At 37.0% G+C, this 21,507-nt stretch overlaps 3 protein-coding genes across 3 annotated transcripts; 1 reads left to right on the plus strand and 2 right to left on the minus strand.

The window, feature by feature from the left end:
• The first annotated feature begins 996 nt into the window (after window positions 1-996).
• Window positions 997-3,899, plus strand: LOC104232575 (transcription factor GTE7-like). Its single transcript, XM_009785813.2, has 3 exons — window positions 997-3,016; window positions 3,111-3,312; window positions 3,397-3,899. Exons 1-3 carry the CDS (start codon window positions 1,508-1,510, stop codon window positions 3,477-3,479), a joined length of 1,794 nt encoding a protein of 597 aa, XP_009784115.1. The 5' UTR covers window positions 997-1,507; the 3' UTR covers window positions 3,480-3,899.
• A 4,513-nt stretch (window positions 3,900-8,412) lies between these two features.
• Window positions 8,413-14,240, minus strand: LOC104232584 (glycine-rich domain-containing protein 2-like). The gene is made up of 9 exons (XM_009785823.2): window positions 14,003-14,240; window positions 13,663-13,838; window positions 13,194-13,311; window positions 12,843-13,097; window positions 11,655-12,110; window positions 10,566-11,104; window positions 9,896-10,097; window positions 9,186-9,341; window positions 8,413-9,090 (listed from the first exon to the last, which is right to left on the minus strand). The coding sequence occupies exons 2-9, from the start codon at window positions 13,818-13,820 to the stop codon at window positions 8,935-8,937; spliced, it is 2,040 nt and encodes a 679-aa protein (XP_009784125.1). The 5' UTR covers window positions 13,821-13,838; window positions 14,003-14,240; the 3' UTR covers window positions 8,413-8,934.
• Window positions 14,241-15,076: 836 nt separating this feature from the next.
• Window positions 15,077-19,594, minus strand: LOC104232591 (uncharacterized protein At4g37920). The gene is made up of 6 exons (XM_009785836.2): window positions 19,334-19,594; window positions 18,966-19,243; window positions 18,631-18,796; window positions 17,544-17,788; window positions 15,579-15,766; window positions 15,077-15,452 (listed from the first exon to the last, which is right to left on the minus strand). Exons 1-6 carry the CDS (start codon window positions 19,527-19,529, stop codon window positions 15,245-15,247), a joined length of 1,281 nt encoding a protein of 426 aa, XP_009784138.1. The 5' UTR covers window positions 19,530-19,594; the 3' UTR covers window positions 15,077-15,244.
• Between the last annotated feature and the right edge of the window lie 1,913 nt (window positions 19,595-21,507).

Raw genomic sequence — 21,507 nt, forward strand, 5'->3', positions numbered from 1 at the left:
TTGTGATAACGTTTCTATTTTTTACAAAAATTGTTGTTGTGTGTTTGTTTATTGCTCTATCATATAGTCCTGTTATACCCCTTATGAGTTGTGTCAATTTCTGGGTTATTTTCTCCGTATTTTTATGAGTTTTTGTTCATAGCTTTTTGTGGTGGTTCAAGGGGTCTTCATTGCAGTTTTGGCTAATGGAGATCAACTTGTATTTGGTACAGAGATGAATTGCTAGGATAAATTAGTGTTTTTAAAGGTCTTGGTGGTGTTGGTGGCGGAGTCACCCATGGTCCAGAGAGATGATGAAGATGGAGAAATTGGATATTTTTGGTAATTAGGGGGTAGAATTGTACTTTTAAGCATTTTTAATTTTTAAGAAAAATAATTACACGTGTTGCAATCTTATTGGTGCGTGATATGCACCTTAAAAAAAAGTGGTCAAAATAAAAGTGGTGTGTATTCGCTAAACTTTGAAAAGATTAAGTGTGTAAAATAATTTTCGCCCGCAAAAAGTGTGTCTAGGGGATTTGGTTCATAATTCAGGGGGTAACTTATGTATTTAGCCTTATTTTAATGGCATCTATATCTTTTTATTAATGCATATATTACATAATTAAAGATAAAATTATCCTTAGCATCTCTTAAAGCTAAAATATATGGAGCACACTTTTGTAAACAACTAATTTTCTAGGAAAGTTCTATGCTCATATTTGCCAATATAGTCAGCCGAGCAACCATCTAATAGTCTTTCCTTCTTCTTCCTTTCACAAAAGGAGTATATAATCATGAAAATGCACATGTGAACTAAACTTTTAGCATCAATAACGGTGGTGACCTGGCAACGAAAGAAAGAAAAGATAATCCTCTGATTCTAGTCGAGGCAGGTAGAAAATTCCGCTACATCACCGCACATCCCAATAGATATTTTCGATGGTCCAATAGGTCCCACAATAATACGTCATCACGTCCGACTTGTAAGGCTCCATTTTTTGCCAATCTTCAGAAATATTGAAACCAAATTCCCGAACCAAAATTTACTTTTCCCACCAGAAGGAAAACACAGTTCCCTCAATAGCCTTTATCTCTCTCCACGTGTACGTAACGTAAATCTAAGCCGTCCGTGACAGATGGCAAGGTTAGTACGCCGGGCAGCATATATATAAAATTCTCAACCGTCTGATTGAGAATCGAGGGCGCAAAAACTGCCCTAAACAGAAAGGGGGCAGATTTTGTTGCCTTTAAGAGGAGATCGTGGCCTTAACATTTTTACTCGTTCAGGTTAAAGAGAGGGTCTTCGAAACCCTCGCCTTTTCTTTGCTTCTTCTCCACTTCATTCCGCTGTGTGTGTGTGTGTGGGGGGGGGGGGGGGGGGAATAATTCCCTATAGTTTCTCACTTTTAATCTTCCGGCCGGCGGCAATTGAATTTCCCGGTGAAATGATGGGCTCCCGCCACTTCCTCGCCGGGGATTAGTCGTCGGAGTTTCGAAAATCCTTATATGAAACCTGTAAACTTCTATGGCATCGGCCGTTTTACCCAGCAGAAATGAAGCGCACTGGGATGTTTATATGAGGAAATATACAAGTAATTCCACTGCTCATTCTCAGCTCAACAGCCGGTTCAACCCTAACCCTAACCCTAACCCCAATTTTAACCTTAGAAGACAAGTCCAAAATGTTTCAGCCTTACCTCACCTCCGGCAAAGCAATGAGCCATCGCCTAGGACTGTTCCGTCGCTGGCGGTGGAAACGGCTAACACTAATGTGCCGCCGTTCAGTTGGAAACCAAATGCTGTTCATGATCTTAACGACTCGTTTCACAGAGGGTACGTGACTTTCAATTTGGCTTCTTATTCGAGAAGAGAGTTGAAGGACCTCAAGAAGCGGCTAATCTCTGATCTAAATCGGGTCCGGGGCGTTCTGAACAGGATTGAATCCCATGATTTCGTCTCCAGGACGTCCAGAGAAGTCGTACAGCCGACGGCAGCGCCAGAGCTTCAGCAGAACCAACCGGCATTGCTCCCGCATCATCAGAAACCTGGTGGAAAGAGCAAAAGTAAGAAGCTCTCTGGACAAAAGCGAGCTTTAGCGGCGTTAGCATCGGGGAAAGAACCTAAGCGGCAACCAGTGGTCGAAGGGGATAAGTTTTTTGTAACTATGATGAGGAAGTGCCGGCAGATATTGACGAAATTAATGAAGCATAAGAATGGCTGGGTGTTTAATACACCAGTGGATGTTAAGAGCCTGGGACTTAATGATTATTTTGATATCATAAAGCACCCTATGGATCTCGGAACTGTGAAATTAAGGCTGGACAGGAATGAGTACAGAACCCCACAAGATTTTGCGGCTGATGTGAGACTGACTTTCAACAATGCCATGACTTATAACCCTAAAGGCCAGGATGTCCATGCTATGGCTGAAAGGTTCCTAGTTGATTTTGAAGAGATGTTTAAACCAGCTTACAAAAAGTATGAAGCTGAGCATCAGAAGGTTGCAACTATTATGCAGGTAAATCGCCAGAAGAATCTGTCCCAGCCTGCACTAATTCTGCCACCAAATGTGTTATGTGAACCATTGCCGGTTACAAAAAGATCAGACCCTGAGTGCTTGCATTCCACATTGTTGAATCAACACCAATTTCAAGAACAGAATTTGAGAACACCACCTGCACCATTTTTTGTACCCCCTGCAGTGCAGCCTGTCATTATGCCTCGCCCAGCTAAATTGCCCAAACCTAAGGCCAAGGATCCAAACAAAAGGCAGATGACCTTTGAGGAGAAGGCAAAGTTAGGGGTTAACTTGCAGAATCTTCCACCAGAGAAGATGGGTCATGTGGTGCAAATTGTGAAGAGGAGGAACCCTAATGTGGCACAGGAAGATGACGAGATTGAGCTTGACTTCGAGGTCCTTGACAATGAAACGCTATGGGAACTGGATAGATTTGTAAGTTACCATAAGAAGGCTCTGAGCGCAATGCAGAGACAAGAAATCACTGAAGATGTTGTTGCCACACAGCTCAACAAGGTAAGCATAGCATTTGGAGTTTTAATACATTTGTTAACTAATCTATATTATGATGCCTCATTTTCTGATCACCCTGTTGGTTCTGTGATTTAAGTCGCCTGAGAAGGCACCAACACCAGAGCATGCAATGCTGAAAAACAAGAAGGGGGACATTGGGGAAGAGGATGTTGATATCGGTGAGGAAATACCAGTTGAAAACTTTCCTCCTGTGCAGATCGAGAAGGATGCCCCATGTGCAAGTAGTGGGTCAAGCAGTGCTAGTAGCTCAAGTTCTGGCAGTGATTCTTCTTCCAGTGGTAAAATTCTGATATTCTTTCTTTTTCATTCATTTTGGTAAATTAGTTTGATGTATTATTTACTCTTGCCATGGTAATTTGCAGATTCAGATTCAGGAAGTTCGTCTGAGAGTGAGTCTGATGAGGATAGTGTACAGTCACCTTATGTTGAAACAAAAGAGATATAAGCCATTTATGGGTTTGAGAAAGAAATCTCGGTGCTGCAGGGTTTTAGGTCAATTGAATAGTGAATATGGTGTTTTGTATTAGGTTTTTACTTTGGCTGGTTTTTGTACATCTGTTTTTGCAGCAGCTCAGAAGATGATCATAGTTTGGCTGGGTTTGGCTTTTTGGAAGTATGACTAGCTCAAGATTAGGAATTGAGAGGTTTTAGTTAACTACAGAGTAGTGGTAGGATGTTACAAATGGGGACTGACAACAAATATTCGGGTTTATTTTTTGCTTGTATACAGAAAACCACCTGCTGATTTTCAGTGGTTAGGGAGGATAGGAGTAACTTGTACAGTGAAGACATGACTGAGTTTGCGAAAAAAAGTTGTAGTCTCTATTGACCCAAAGATGAAGAAATCTCTCGTTTGGCTCTTCTATTTGAAAGCTTGTTATTTCTCTACAGCTTTTGCTTTGAGATTGTTCCCTATCCTATCTCTGCTGAAAGGAATACCATTTCTACCTTAATTGGGCCACATGGAAAAAAAATTAGCACAAATTTGAAACAGCCAAATCAATCAAATATTTCATTAAAGCGGATAGCGACCTCAAATGAATCAATCAAAGAGAAGGCAAATGCTTTTCACCTCATGAACCAAGTAATTGACAATATTAGAGGATGAGGTGACAGCTCCAGGAACTGATTCAAAGGCCACAAGATCCAACTGATAAATTAAAACTCAAAATTACGAGGCACGCTGGTAAAACATCACTAACGAAGATTCAATAAGTTCTTCTCAAGGGAAACAGATAATATGAAGCTTGCTATGCCTATGCAAAAGGATCCTGTTGCGATATTCTTGCATCAGAAATTTGCAACTCTTGACTCTTTCATAGTGATATTTAATCGTTCAGAAAGAGGGGAAGCGCTAAAACTGCTAGGATTTACAGAAAGAGATGTCATCCCCATAGGCAACACTGTAAATACAAATGTCTGATGCCCTTATGGAAGATTAGGCGTCGATTGAGTGGCTGCCTATCTCAACAAAGATTATTATACACTAGAGATCTTGCAACAGCTAGTTGGTAGCAACTGATAGCATCAAGTACCTAACAAAAGCATTAGAATATGCCTAAAAACAAGGGCATTAACTGTTATCTAATTATCCATCAACTATTTTCTCCTACAATGACGATCACATTTTGTAAAGAACCAATTTGAGAGTCGAGAAGATTAGCTGCTTGTCTTATGGAGAGTGTATTTTATGAAGAGTCTCAACAGTTATTTCCTTCTGAATGAGTAAGTGACAAAATGGATAACATTGTTGGCAACAAGTAGAGTTCTGAATATCCAGATAAAACATTACTAAAACTAGAGATCTGAATATCCTGATAAAACATTACTAACACTAAAGTTCTGTATATCGTGAATCACAATGATGTTATCTAGCCAAGGCTTGCAGCAAGAAAGAACAATGGAAGAGTCTGCAGTATCAGTACAGTCAAATAAGCATCTATAAGCTCTATGAACTGCTCCCCTTACCAAACCCGAAAGTTACAACAGATGCTGCCACTGCAAATGCCTTTCATGTTGATCTGACAAATCAGATCTAGTTAGCCGTTCATCTGTTGAAACCCCCAGAAGTTTCATGCTTGTTTGAGTAATAGCAATAAGATTTCCAATATCGTGCTAAAATAGCTAGGATTTACAGTAAAAGATGCCAATCCTTTGATCAGAAATAAGAAATATAAAAAATTTGAGTTGCTGAAGGTGAGTTAGACGGGAGATAGTGGTCTAGCTATCAAACAAGTCTGCTACCAACAAACTAGGAGTTATAATATTAATAAAAACAAAGTCGGGAAATGACGCAGATCATTCTGCCAATCCAGGTTGTTGAAAATATAGTAAATCTGATCAGCTAAGTGTTTTTTTGCCATCCTCAGAAGCAATTGTTTATGGCCATTGTGAAAAAACACTTTGCGTGCTTACTATTCGATTCTACTAAGGTTGCGACTTTGTTATAGTCAACATAAGGGGAGATTCATAAGTTGAACCCAGAAATTTCTTCTGAAATATCTAATTGTACATTAAAGTAAATGATGCTAGTGGAAAGAATAATCACTTAATCAGTGTCCGTGGAAGTAAGATTTAGACTGACTGCAGTTATGGTTATGTAGAGTCAAGTATATATACGCTTAATGAATATTACCATGTATAGATGGCAAAATGTTGACCTGCTCAAAAGTCGGGGATGGAACAAGGATTAATATATGTCTAGCGTTCAAATAGATCTCCCAAGTTATCTTGTGAATATGTAATGGCAAAAGAGTCAGTTTTTTTTAATTCCGGTTCTTATGAAACCTCTCAAAATCCACATCCATTTGCCAGAGAATTGTGATAGCTTTGTTACAAAAGACATGAAACAAAACCTGTTACATGTTTGCCTCAAAAATCTTCTACACTAATAGCTGATTCCCGAGAAAAAGAGTCATAGTTGAATTTGTCAATCAATAATGTCTTCTCTTGGGAACAGAATCATAAAATAGCTTAGAGAGATTTCATGATTTCATATTCTCTAAGCTGAAGGACAAAAAGATCAAATTCAGGAAGGATGTTTTCTTCTATATAAACAAAAACCAGCTTTTGGCAGATTAGGCTACAGAATTTCTGGAAAAAAACTCCACGATCCTTCCGTCTTTTAATCATCTACTCCAACATCTACAATAAAGACCACTATGACGACCCACAGATAAGGCTCACAGAAGATTTACTCATACAAGCTCCATCTAAAACTGATTCCCTCTTAGCTTTCAGAAAGACAATGTTAAAGCTGTGGAATTACTCAATCCCAAAAGAACTGGCTTATAGAATTAACTGGGAAAGGTTAGATTCTGGATGCACAAATATAAAGGTTTCTATTCCCTCAACTACAACTAAGAATCTCTGATTTATTTGAATGAGGAGAGACAAATCACACATGTCACAACATTGTGGAAATTGTTTACATAGCCGATCTACAGAAAGGTTGTGAGTTGTGACACTTATTGGATGGTAACAAGACGCTTCAGTAGCATCACAAGTACCTCTTTCGCAAACCATGTACCCAAGAAGGGAGTGGGATCCTTTTCAATCCATCAGATCTTCCACTTATTTTCACGGGTGCTGACCATAAAACAATCTAACTAGTTATCTCCTTCTATGAAACCTGTGATACTTCAATCCTTCAAAATCTAGAATGTTGAGAATTTCTGAACGTGTTTAGATATATATGCTGTCATTGCTAAATCAGATGGAAACACTTCTTTCATCTATAACACCTCTAACTCCAAGCTGATGATAAATACTCCTTATCTCAATTTGTTTGACATTTTTTCCCCTTCTATAACAATTTTAACTATAAATTGTAACTCATATTATTTTTATTTAAATCCTAATTGCATAAATTTTATTTTTAAAAAATGAAGAATTCCATGTCCTGATTCACTGAAGTTAACCCTTCTCTGAGCAAATACCCCCATCTTTTTGGGGAGGAGGGATCAAGTAGTAATATTATGTAAGATAATACTAGAAGCTTATGGGCCTTAAGTTATAGAAAAGTAGAGTCATGAGAAACTCCTGCAGAGTGGATCACAGTGCATTGATGAACATCACATCACAGTAGATCACGTCACGATAGATCGTGACTGAATCAAAGGACTAAATTCATACTCTTAACACCAATAAAGCACAAAAGGAAAAAAATGCAGATCGCAAGGTAAATCCTCAAAAGGAGTAGATGCAGGAAAACATACCTTCAATTTGACGCAGCAAGTTTCTGGAGAGAAAAATCCATACGAAAATCAACCTTCAGAAGAACTCAGAGTTGGATTTACTTTACACAATCTGAATTCAAATGACTAACAGAACTTTAATTGGTTAATAAAAGCTATACCCAGCTCACACACAAGTTGTTTTTTCTTTTTGGAGATCAACTCACTATGATTTTCATTTAGTAAATTAGCAAATCCATATAAATTTAGAACAAAAAAGAGACAGGTTTTTCAATTCCAAGGAATTCAAAAGCCATAGGAACAGAGCAGGAACATGTTCAGACTTGAGACCTGATTCTTTTGAGGGAGCACCACTTTGTGTGATCAGTATTAAAGTCGTATCAACTTTTAGGTAAGGGCCATTCTTAGATAAATTTTTGAGTGGTTTTTTTTTGTTCTCTCTTGCCTCTTGTTCTTTGTGCTGACGGCAAAATTAAGGAGAAGCATATAATTTGGAATAGAAGAGATGACAGAATATTTTGGAAATTGGGAAATGATACCTCAACTAACTCATGAAACATATTTTTCTTTGCGGAAAATACTCATTTGGAATAGTCAAATACAGTTGTCTGAACTAACTCCTTGGATGCCTTATGCTTTATCCTTTGTCTGCGTTTTTACTCTCTTTCATAGACATGTAGATTTAGGATTTAGGTCAATGGTTCGAACATAGAGAACCACCCATATAATGTTTTCAATTTTTAACAATGTATACATAATTCCAGCTAAAATGAGTGGATAAAATTTTGCTATTTTTAATATACATCAGGAAATGAATAGCAAGTTTTACTATACCAATCGGCTGTGTGACAAAGTTAGCAAATGCTTACAACATCCCAATTCCCACTTTGTAAAGTGTGTAGGACCACGTTGTGCTGAATGACAATGATTCCACTTTGCCACGTTATGAATCTTTTTGACCTTTGATATATATCGAGCTTCTCAAAGTAAAATTATACTTGGGTAAAGAATAAGAGTCAAACCGTTAAAATAAATTATGCATCATTAAGTCGTGATGTGCGGTCAAGAGGTCATCGGTATGCTTTTCTCCTAATGCCATGAGAATCTGTCAATTTAGTTAGTCTTCCTCAAATGATTATTGTTACTACCTGGCTTTCATATATTTGACTGTAACACTCTCACTAGAGCAAGTAAATAACTAAGAACACAGAAACTTATTCAGCTTTATACAGAAGAGCATATGACTATATAAACACATTTCCAAACAGCCAGAATCATGATTAAGACACTCTAACATCAAGAACCAGAAGCACTTAAATGTACACATTGGGAGTGATTCTACTTCCACAAACATACAAGCATCAAACCAATCATGACCAAATTAGCTCAACTAGTACTTTGGGCCAGACCTTGCTCCAGACATAAAACAATCAGCACAGCCACTTACTGCCACATCCCTGCTTCCACAGCCATCACAACCACTATTCGTTAACCTACTCGTACAATCCCCCCCCCCCACAACCCCCACCATAACCACCATTGCGAGAACCACACTATTTATGACACAATCACAGGTCCACAGCCGCTGTCAGTGCCACCGGCTCAGCTGGTTGCTCCTCCTTATCTACTTGTTTACTTGTGCAGTCTCTACATCCACATGCATTGTCTTCTCAGCATCAATAGTTGCAGATTACTTTTGTTGCCTTATTCATTGCATGCATTAGCTTCTTCAGTTGAAGTATTCTTATCTTTCAAATTGTTGCCACTGCTCAGCAAGCTACTATACCCTTCCTTTCTCAAAATATCACCTAGTATAAAAGCAGTTATCGTGCCAGGCAAAAGTAACCACTCCTCTTTCACCTGATTTTCAAATACAACGTGCATTCAGGCAGATGTAACCCCATGTTTTGAAATTGAAACAAGTAATATATTGTAAATAAATATAATGACTTTACATTGATAACACCGCATTTTAAGTCGAGCAATGCCAATGCCCTTCCATATGGGTGCTCTGAAGAGAATTCAATTGCTGTCATAAAATCATCTTGATTTCTTCGCTTTGCACAATGCTTGTGCTCATAATCCAATCTCTGCCCAGGGAAGAATTTTACCTGTGAAATGAATATGGAAACTGTAATTCACGGAGAGCAAAGACAACATAAACTTGTGAAATCCTCAAAATTACAATCAAAAGAAACAATGAGAAGCCAGGCATTATTCATCTTCCTATCCTCTCTTTTTGTTAGTCCTACATAGCAGAAAACCATTGAACACCTGCCTCCCCTCTTCGCCAACTTCCAGCTGCCTACTGGATCCACTTCTTTCTCTCTAAACCTTAATTGCATCTCTTCTCTTTCTTTATGTTAAGAACCACTGACCCACTTCTATATGTCAAAGAAGCAATTCTACACAGAAGAACTCAGATGCAGCAAAACTTATTCCCATGAAAGTCAATGAGAAATGTTTCGAATGAATGTATAATAAACAACATATAGTGCTTATGCGCAAGCAGTATTCCAAAAATCTGATGGAAAATATCAATCACTCCATCGATCAGTGAAATGAAAGAGTGACGAGTGACAATCATAGGCATTTAATGAACATGTTTATCAATCTATCCTGTTTTAAGGAAAAAAATTGTAAGGTGTAGTGGATGAACACTCACAATCCTGGAACCACCAACCAACTCCAAAAGGTAACCTTCATCACCACTGCAAGTTTGAAGCTGGAGGGACCAGTAGGAATCTAACAGCAACCACTCTTTCCCGACTAACTCCGCAAGAGAATGCGTCTCACCAGACTTGCTGATCCCAATCACCTCCTTTTGCAATGTAGAGTTGCTCATTCTCTTTGATTTCTTGGAGTTCCTGCAGTCAAAACATGAATTTCATGAGAATAGCTCAAGTTCAATACAGCTGACAGTTTCAAAAAGCAAGAAGTAAAGGTGACAATAGTTTTTTAACTGTTTTAATTTAAAGTGTTCACTGGAATTGTAGAAGTGGTTAGAACTCTCACTTAAGTCAAAACAAGCACATCCTTCTACGCACATTCAAATATCATATGGTACCCTTCCACCAAATCAAACAGTTAGGCTTAATTAAAAACATGAAAAGGATTTACTCCAAGTTTGTTTTAAAGGAACAATAACTTTCTCAATATTTTGATGGTGATGTTAAAGGTTACCGATGTGTTAACTATATGACCACACAAGATATTACGATCGATTAAAATGTTAATCTTGAATCAGAGGGAAAAGTAAAGTAAAATAGACATATTTATGAGAAAGCCAAAAACTAGAACAGCACTAACAACAAAGAATACCAAAAACTACATACCTCATTTGCAGGCTAATGACCTCATCACCATCATCATCAATGACATACGTCCAATTCTTTGCATACTGATTCCTTCCAGGTAGTGGAAAAAAACAAGAAATTTTGGAGAATGCTCGGGAGCGAACCATGTGAAAAACATATGGTGCTGCAGTAGGTGTTGTAACTGATACAGCTACTCGTATACAGATTGGTTCCAGTACTTTTATTTTAGTGCTTGGCACAACTTCCAACCATTTTTCCATTGTGAGTTTCGAAGCTGGGCAAACCAAATCTTCTAAAGAGAAGGCAGTAGAACCCAGAACTTCAACAGATTTTGAAATCGGCAAACCATGAGATGATTGGGAGATGAGTTCTAATAGAAGATGGCCACTAGGTTCACATTGGAAGTAAGCAACCTGCTTTTCCCCACTTTCAGAGAAAATAGTAAGTTTCTTTTTTGCATTGAAGATCCTATCAGGATGTGTCTTGCTAAAAGAAACAAAGAAGCCTCCCTTGTGAGCTTCAGGTAAGTTTCTTATGCCTATAATCTCCAACATGACCTGCAAAAGAAGTTGCTAGAAGTTACAACTTTTGAACATCACATAGTCCAAAGCTAAAATCAGATTAACAGATGATAACTAGATAAGGCATGGATGATGAAGAACCTAAGAAACGGCAATAGTTCTATTGAAGGTGTCGAAGATTGAACAGAAGAAAAGGTGGCTTCTGTTCTATTGTTGGCGATCAAGCAGTCTAGGTTACACAAAAATGCATTGACTCAAATCCAAGCTAACAAAATACGATAGAGGACAGCAGGCTTAAATTTCCTAAAAAAGGTTAAAGTTTTAAGCAAATAATCTATGCCCGATTAAAGTGGCTTAGAAGTAGTGGTTCTCCTATGATCTCTAACTCTCTCTGCACACTGATTGAAGAAAACAAATCTATTTTATATGGTCATCACCTACTCCAGATCCCCTCTTTGCAGTATTTTTTAAGACATAAGCTGGTAATGAATTTTTGAATTTATATATAAAATTATATCAACAATCCCAAAATAAAAGCAAAAGCAGAACAAACTTTAGAAACACTAGAAAAGATTGGGAAAATTACTTCCAAAACTTTCGTCTCTGGAAGATGAATTATCTTCTGATCCATATGGAATGTGTCTGCCTTCTTGCTCGCAGGATTGGAGGGATAAGGACAAATTCTAAGAGGAGATGGTGCATTTCCTCTATACATTGCACCTGCCCTCCAGTATCTTAAACCATACATTTCCTCCCATAGCTTTGTAGTTCCAGAAAACCCAGTATCCAGCTTCATCCCTTTTGTTCTGTCTGAATCAGTATCGTCATGATCTAACACCTTACCCATAATATCAACAAGGTCTTTACAATAAGAAATAGGATGTAACTGGTGAGTGTGCCAGATAAGGTCAATGTCATAAGTTGGAACAGAGAAGCTCCTGATTGATCTTTCTCTGTTTCTCCGGATTAAGTGTAAGAAACCCTTGTATCGAGCCACAGCTCCTTCAAGATAGAGTTCGTTGTTCATGTGGGGTCTAGACACCTGGGAGAAAGACATGATATAAGACAGCAAATGATACTTACTATACTAGCATGTCTGAACAATGTGGTATTAATAAAAAGTTATAAGAAAACGTGCTAACTTATATGCCAGTTCTGATAATGCAAAAGATATAAAGACCAAATAGCCACATCACCATCCACAATAATTTGTAAGATATAGTTGAAGTTTGCTACTTCGCTTCTCTACCTCCTTTATATATGACAAGGATGAGCAGGCAGGCAGGAGAAATGATCCCTCTATCTCACATTTCAGGTTTTTCCTTATTTATCTGTTTCAGAATTGTCCTAGATAGTTGAAGTTTGCTACTTCAACTCTCTACCTCCTTTATATATGACAAGGATGAGCAGGCAGGTAGTAGAAACGATCCCTCTACCTCACATTTCAGGTTTTTCCTCAATTGTCCTAGATAGTTGAACTTTGCTACTTCACTTCTCTATCTCCTTTATATATGACAAGGATGAACAGGCAGGCAGGAGAAATGATCCCTCTACCTCCCATTTCAGGTTTTTCCTTATTTATCCCTTGCGGAATTGTCTTATATCATTCTGTTTCTGAAGTTTGCCACGTAGCATTGATTGTCAAGGACTCAAGCTTTAAATTCAAATAAGACTACAACAAAAATTAAAGTTTGTGATTTTTATAAAACTGAATTTTGCTAATTGTTTGGCCTGTGCTTTACTTAAAATGAAGTCTTAGCATCCTCTTGCTCACCTGATAGAAGAAAGGGCTTTGCCTTTTAACAGCAGAGACTAGATCATAGTTACTGCAGTTTTCAGATTCTAGAATTTGTACATGGATATTATCTGAAAGAGCTCTTGCTGACTCCAAGTCATAGGGTTCATTTGGATACAAGCGTTTCCATATCACTTCCGTTTCCATTTCTGATATTCCTTTCAGAGAAGATACAACATTATGGTTGTCAAGAAGCCTCCCATATAATTGCTCGCAGTCAGTCTTGTATCTAACCTGGAAAGGCAGAATAACCATTTTACGTGTCAATAAAAGCAATCAGTCACAAAGGTATAATTGAAAAACAAATGTTTCAACTGTTCAGAAGATTACAGGATTGAGCCTGTGACAATGCCAAACCCATTCACAATCAAGGGGAACAACCAAAGGTCCTTCAAAGAAGGGGGACTCAGAGAGTTTTGCCAATAACGGTAACCAACACGAATAGTACCTGAAATGGGGATTTGCATTAGCAAGTTTTCCAAATAAAGAAAACTGAAATACATGAATCAAAATCAAATTCCCTAGATAACAGAAACAGACGTCAAGTCCTTTTCAAGGATCACAAAACATAATAGTTATAATACAAAACATGAGCCAGAAGCGAAAGAACATAAAATCTAAATCAGTATCTAGCACGGACTATTGGTGAACAGAAAACTTGTGTGGGGTAGGATGTAGCAGGTATCCAACAGAATAGTCAAGGTGCGTGCAAGCTGACGGGACACCATCATTATAATAAAAAATACCATAGCTTAGTGAACAATTGCAACAGACTGACCATTTCAAAATTGGGGATTACCTATAAATCGCCATATCCAGACCAGGGCCCTCATAGAGCCAACGGTTCCTGTCAAGGGTAGCAAGAAACTCAAGATGCAGTTTGGCTGCAGACACAAGGTCTACGTTTATCACAATCTTCTGTGCTTCATTCCACTCCAACTGCAGCTCCATCTCCATGCCTTCTTCGACCACAAGCTATTGGGTTGACAACACAATTGGTAAATTGCAGAATGATATTCTATATATTTTAACTAGATTGGGTATAGAAAAGTCAAGGCAAATCAACACTTTGGAGAAAGTTAATTGAGAATCGCACAGAAGGAAAAATGCACAATTAGTAATTTGCTTGTTCAACTTACAGTGAAAACGAAAGAAACGATGATCGCAGGAGAACTCTATGGAGATAGCGACTCTTTTTTATATAGTGTAGGAGTTTGAGGTTTTCAGTCTTCCTGACTCCAAATATAAGTAGATTTTGCCGAGTAATTTCAACGAAAGCTTCGAGTTTGAACATCAATCAATATTTATAGATTAGACGAAGCCGAGTATAAGAGTAGTACTATCATACGACGAGTTAGAGACTTGATCATCAAGTCCGCCGTGCTTTTCTTATGACAAAACTACCCACTGATAACATGTTTTTTTTTTATTTCGGAAAAGGGTCAAATTTACCCACCATATACTTTGGAACTACTTTTTACTTTATTTTATTTTGATAAGGATATACTTTGGATCTTTTTTTTTTTATTGCTAATATATACTTTGGGTCTAATATTAACCATGTTTAGGAAAAAAATCTCTGTAATTTTAAACTATAATCAAAGATAGGAAAGAAAATTTAGACCTTCTTTCCTCAAATATTTTGACATATGAAATCCATCCATTTCACGCTAGAGTTTTTTTAATGACTGTAAAAATACGAGACGATTTACTAACAATAAATTGTATCCTTGATTCATGAATAATCAATTTTCTAGCATGTTAGGCCAAGCTTCTAAAACTCAACTTATTTTGAGAAGTACTTTTCAAAAAAAATACTTTTTGGTGAGAAGCATTTTATGTTTAGCTACTTGATATGAAAAGCACTTTTGAGCAATAATTAATGTTTGGCCAAACTTTTAAAAAGTATTTCTAAGTGTATTTTTCTCAAAAGTACTTTTGGCGAGAACCTCTTTTTCTACTACTTAAAAATTGTTTCTATTTCTACTCAAAAGCACCTTTTCTCCTTGTGTCCTTGAGGCCATGCAACTTGCAAGAATCTCGATATCATAGGAACATGAATCCTCTATATCTTTGAAACCAAATCGCAGAACTAGGGGCAAGTTTAAGTATATAAAGCTCTCTCTCAGTCTTTCAGAAGAGAGAAAATTCCAACAAGCGATCAGTAACATATAGGGGAGCAAACAACTTTTTGCTATTTCTACAAAACCAACTATATATAATGCCTTCACTATTGCACCACATGCAAATCTGCATGCTGAAGAAGATACATAAATCACCAAAGACATTGCCTATTATTACAAATTTTGAAGCAGTGGAACTAGCAGCTAGCAATAACAATAAATGGTCGTAAGCAACAGATATATTGGTGGACTAGTTACTCATATCACTACTTCTGTATTTGAATCTTTTTCTTTAGTAGCTTCTTTTTCCAAATATTCTGCTTCAATTGTCTCCTTCAGAATGAAAAGTCTCTGAATAACAACAGGTTGATTTATCTGCTTTGCTTCCCTAATTTCAGTCTCTTCTTTATTCAGGTTGTACGCGTCAAGCATGATCTTAATCCACTTGTGTAGCTCTTTTGGAGTTCTGCTCCACACAACAAAGGAAATAAGATTTGAGGTCTGTCATAACCCATGCAAGTACCAACTACTTCCTAGATTATCTAAAAGAATATCATGAATTCTTCAGGACAGGAAAGCACTAAGATCTTACGTGTAAATAGCATTAGGATCCTTAGCATCATGTTCATGACCAGGACTGAAAGCTGTCGCCAAAGCTGAGAATCGCTCTTCAGGATCTGTGATGTTCAGTAAGTACTTAAGCAGATTTATTTCTTTCGGCGCCATACTCCTTAGACTACTCTGTGTAGCCTTGTATACACGGTGCATTATCTCCTTTACCTACACCCATACATCAGCATCAGCTCTAATAAAATTATATGGGACTTCAATTGAATAAAAGATTGCCATCAGAGGGAAACTCGAGTAAAACATGGAACATAATAAACATTTGGGACAGATATGGTTTACATTACTGAAGTCGAAATGGCCTATAAAGAAGAGGAAACCAGAAGACCATCTAGGATAAGGCTACTGCTAACATTTCCAGGCTAAATGGATAAGATGACTCTGCAAATTACTTGTGCAAACACGACCAACAGATGTTAGTTGAAACCTATTTTCATCTGAATCTCTGTCTCATTACAAAATAAGAGACTTCCATATTTTATAATTATATTGAAGGGGAGCCTTGGCGCAACTGGTAAAGTTGCTGTCATGTGACCAGGAGATCACGGGTTCGAGTTGTGGAAACAACCTCTTGCATAAATGCAGGGTAAGGCTGTGTACAATAGATCCTTGCGGTCTGGCCCTTCCCTGGACCCCACGCATAGCGAGAGCTTAGTGCACCGGGTTGTCCTTTTTATTGAAGTCCTCCCTTTCACACCCTCCAAAAAGAATAAGAAGAAAGCATCAGGACTCGGAATTTAATTTAAGACAATTGAAACACAGTTAATTTTACTTAATTGGAACCAATGGCATCAAATGGCCCTGGAATTATGAGTAGCTTCAGGGATGAAGTTCTAAACTTTCTAAACTGTTTAGTAGTATTCGTCGTTGCTGTTGACATGCTACTAATGTTTTTCTTGTAGATGAGCTACAAGTTCTAATAAACCATCTAATCCCCACGCAGCATGTCACGTGACAATTTCACTGGCACAAAGTTTTGACATGTACATCATATTGGTGTCAATGTTTTAGAATATAGTACATTGGAAGTGTGTCATAAATCATAAATCAGAATAGGAGTATTACTATTCAACATAAAAGAACATCTACAACCGTACATTCATTCCATCAATCCTCAAGTCTCCATAAAAGAAAAGCAGTCATATTTTAATTTTGTTTTTTAAGGAAAAAAGGGAAAAGGAGAACTACTAATTGAAAGATCCAAAATAGGGGTGTCAAATAGATGGATTGGCTAAAGTTAGGGCGCATTAAAAAGGGTAGAGTTAATAATCAGGTCATGACCAACACACCCAATGTTTGCTTGGATCAAAATGGGTTAAGAAACTAATCATAATCTAGCTTGTCCTGCTCAACTTTTGGATTGTCACAATTCATGAATCAAACATAGTTTGGATCTCGTCAGATTTGGAGTTAAAACGAGTTGAGTCGACAAACGTAACATGGCCCAACTTAAGTTTGAACACCCTAGTCCAGAAGGGTATACTCCACTCCATAGATTCCAACATCACAAACAATGATGTAAAGCTATTTCAACATCACAATAACGGGAAAAACAATCTCAATCTGCTTAGAACGACTATACTGTAATATGGTTAGGGCAGTTAAATTAGTTACAACTTAACAGTGCACATCCAAAATTGACAAGTGCGACACATTAATGGATGTGAGAAAAAATGAAGTACGAAAATCTTTTATACACGTACAATATGAAAGAGTCCATCTTCTTGACAAGTTTAAGACATGATGCAAATCAAGAACAGTTTATGGAACATCATCAACATCACAATAATGTCTAATCCAGAACATTGTTTGGACTAATTATAAGTTCCTGAACATATGATGAAATTCAGCATTTCTCTTCAAAAAAATAGATCAACAAAGAAATCTCTGTGTTTGTGAATAAAATGGAGTAGACTACAAAAGCCCATACCTCATTTCTCATGGTAGAGGATTCTTTTGCTGAAGCCCAAGCACCGTTTATCAGAAGGACCAAAGAAGAGTCAAGTTCTTTAGACTTGGCAAGGCTTTTAATCTTCTCACATGCTGCATCAATTGATGGAGAGTTCAAGATGTCATCAAATTTGGCTTGGGCGGTATCTAGTGTTCCCACAATCTCCAATGTGTTATCATAAGCACTGACTGCAGACAAGCATCTAGTCCCAAGTCTGGCAATTGCTGCTCAACCAAAAATTCACAAAATATGACAACGTGAAATAACCACTAAACAAATGACATGCTCATAAGATACCTCCTAGAACAGACAAACTTCAACGTAAGAGGAAAGGGAAAAAGAACTTATACAGGCTGATCAGTTTTGTCAACTCCAAGTGCCTATTGGGGCTTTAAGCCCAAAGTGAATTAAAACGAGCTCTTTAGTGAAGAAAGGCGCAAATGAGGGGAAAAAATTAATGTTATGCAGAATCCAAGAAAGCGAAGTAAGAATCTGCAATTAAGTGACCTACATAAAGTAAATATGATTTAATCAAATTCAAAACCTGTCTTAATTTATAACTCTAATGCAAAGAATAAAGTTTAGGTTTATAATTTAGATCAGTGAATGTCTATCTTATTCTAACTTTCTAACTTCCTATCTCAGTTCGTATTCACTGACATATTCGTCCATAATATTTTCTTAACAATTGATATTTCATTTCGGTAGCTATACTTATCTTTAGTCTTTACCCTCTTTAGAACAAATCCTGTCCGCATAAAGGCACATCTTAATAACTTAGTGTGTGCAACTGTGCACTAAAGCACCAGTTAGGTGAATGAACAGCCAGTGCTGCACTAAGCTTCAGGGCTTAAGCACCCCTGAAAATAATTCTTTGCAAGCCTGGCTGCTTTAGCTTGAAATCACATGCCATAAAAAAAATAGTCCAATTTCATTTTCCAGCAGAAAAGTTCAGATTACAGCATGCTGCCAAATGATTTTGGTTACCTTGAATTGCCAACAACAACCTATAACTAAGACAAGAAATCTAAAATAAAATTAATGCCTTAAGTGAAAGACACTTTACCATCCCGCTCCTCCAAGCTATCATAAACTTCTGAAAGCAGAGTCAAATGACGAAAGAATTCACCAGTGAAGTCCTTGCGCCTCTTAGTAACGATTGCATTCAAATCCCTCGGGTTATCTTGTATCTCTTTGAGAAGTTCAGAATGCCTCTCCAGTTCATCATCAATCTGCAATGCCACATTCCTGATCAAGGACAATTTCAGAGTATCCAAAGCTAAAGCCTTTACCGAACTAAATCCACATAAATATCCAAAGCCAAAGCCTATTCAAAGTAAAACACTGACTTCTCATTTTCAACCATCAAATGAACTATCCATTAGAAGAAATTCAACATACCTTCCTAACTTTTCTAGCCAAGCTAATTAATTTATCCTTCATTTGAGAATCAGCTTCTGCATCAGTTCGAGTTTGACACCTACTGTAAAATCTATCCCTGTAATTTTTCCATTCTTCTCTGAAAACCAAGTACTTTCTCCATTCTTTTGACTTGGGTTTTTCATTTAGGAATAAATCAATCATTTTATCACAAAACTGAGTAATTGTATATCCCTGAGCAACTTCAACCTCAGCTTCTCCCTCCACTGAAGTAGCAGCTACACCACTGGCCAATACCTCTAAAAAGGAATCATAAAAAAATTATAAATCAAGAAAAGTGAAAAAAAAAAAAAAGATAACAATAAAAGAAAAGATGAAAAAGTAGTTACTGGTTAATGGGGTTTTGGTACTAGTTCTAGTTGGTGTTCTTGATGCTGATTTCTTGGAATTCTCTGAGGGCAAAGCCAGAGATTTGGGAGAAACTAAGGGTAATATTACTGCATTGGAAGGTGAAAAGGGGGTGTGAAAGATTGAGAGATTTGTGGTGGCGGAAATTGATGTATCCAAGCTGAGAAAATGGGTCATGCTTCACTATTGGGAGCTGAGACAAAACTCCAACAATGGCTAATTCCTGGTTTCTGATTTCCCTTTCTTGTCTCTAGACTAGATAAGTCATGCTTCTGCGACGCCGTATTACCTTGCACTTGCTAAAACCCATCTAAAACCCCTTTGGTGTTTTCTTTGCCTTTTAAGGCCCTTTATTTTTAATTTTTTATTTCTTTTTTATTTGTATTTTCGTTAATGCAAATAATCAACTTTTGGAATGATTACTTAATTATATTTATGACTTTTGGAATGATTACTTAAAATGAAATTTGTAAGTTTTTAAATGGAAACTAAATACTGTATCAAATTACTAATCCGCATTGTTTTACTTGTGAAATTTCTTATAAAGGAGAAAATGAAATAAAACAATAAAGAAAGGAATAATATTGCAAGGAAAATAGAGAGGTAATTCTTATTGAATTTTGGGATAAATTATAATGGTATGAGACCCCTTTATTTATAGGGAAAAATGACTTAGTCACAAAGTAACAAACTCTCTAAAAGATAGGCATTCACTCTAAGTACAATTCTATTCATAACACTACCCCTTGAATGTCTATCCAATAAATAATGTGCCTTGTTAAAACCTTAACTAAAATAAAATTCAGTGGAAAAAAATTCCAGTGAAGGAAAAAGAGTACACATGTTTAGAAAAATATCTTTTAGTTGCTTTGTTAAAAACCTTGCAAGGAAAACCCGATGGGACAAAACCTTGTAAGGGAAAAAGAGTACAACACGTATTAACTCCCCTGATAAGTGCATCAATTCACATCTTTGAGCCTTCGCATCCCAATCTTGTACACCAACTTCTTGAAGGTTGATGTCAGTAGAGATTTGGTGAACAAATCAGCCATATTATCACTTGAACGAATCTGTTGCACATTGATATCACCATTCTTTTGAAGCTAATGTGTGAAAAATAACTTCGGTGAAATGTGTTTTGTTCTATCTCTTTTTATGAATCCTCTCTTCAATTGGGCTATGTATGCTGCATTGTCTTCGTACAAAATTGTGGGTATTTTGTCACATTTCAATTCACATTTGTCTCGAATAAGATGTATTATAGACCTTAACCACACACATTCTTGACTTGCTTCATGAATAGCAATTATCTTAGCATGATTAGATGAAGTAGCCATGATTGATTGCTTAGTCGATCGCCAAGATATGGCAGTGCCTCCACATGTAAACACATAACTTGTTTGAGATCGAGCCTTGTGTGGGTCAGATAAATAACCAACATCGGCATAACCAACAAGATCGAGACTGCAATTATTACCATAAAATAAGCTCATATCAGTAGTCCATTTTAGATACCGCAATATGTGTTTGATTCCATTCCAATGTCTCCTTGTAGGAGCAAAGCTATATCTAGCTAAAAATTAACTGAAAAAGATATGGCAGGCCTTGTTGTATTAGCAAGATACATGAGTGCACCAATTGCACTAAGATATGGTACTTTAGGACCAAGTAACTCTTCATTCTTTTCTTGAGGTCGGAGCGGATCCTTATTCATATCAAGTGATCGAACAATCATCGGAGTACTTGATGGATGTGCTCCATCAATGTAAAACTATTTTAATACCTTTTCTGTGTAGGCGGATTGATAAACAAAAATCTCATTTGCCAAATGTTCAATTTGCAAACCGAAACATAATTTTATCTTCCGAGATCTTTCATCTCAAATTATTTCTTTAAATAATCAATTGCCTTTTGGAGTTCTATAGGAGTTCCAATAAGTTTTATGTCATTAATATATAAGGCAAGTACAACAAATTCCAGTGTTGTTTTCTTTATAAAAACACATGGACAAATGGCATAATTTATATAACCTTCCTTTAATAAATACTCACTAAGACGGTTATACCACATTCGTCCTGATTGCTTTAGACCATACAAAGATCTTTGCAATTTGATTGAAAATATTTTCCGAGACTTTGAATTATGTGCGCCGAGC

The sequence above is a fragment of the Nicotiana sylvestris genome, chromosome 2, assembly GCF_000393655.2.
Source record: "Nicotiana sylvestris chromosome 2, ASM39365v2, whole genome shotgun sequence".
Taxonomy (NCBI): domain Eukaryota; kingdom Viridiplantae; phylum Streptophyta; class Magnoliopsida; order Solanales; family Solanaceae; genus Nicotiana; species Nicotiana sylvestris.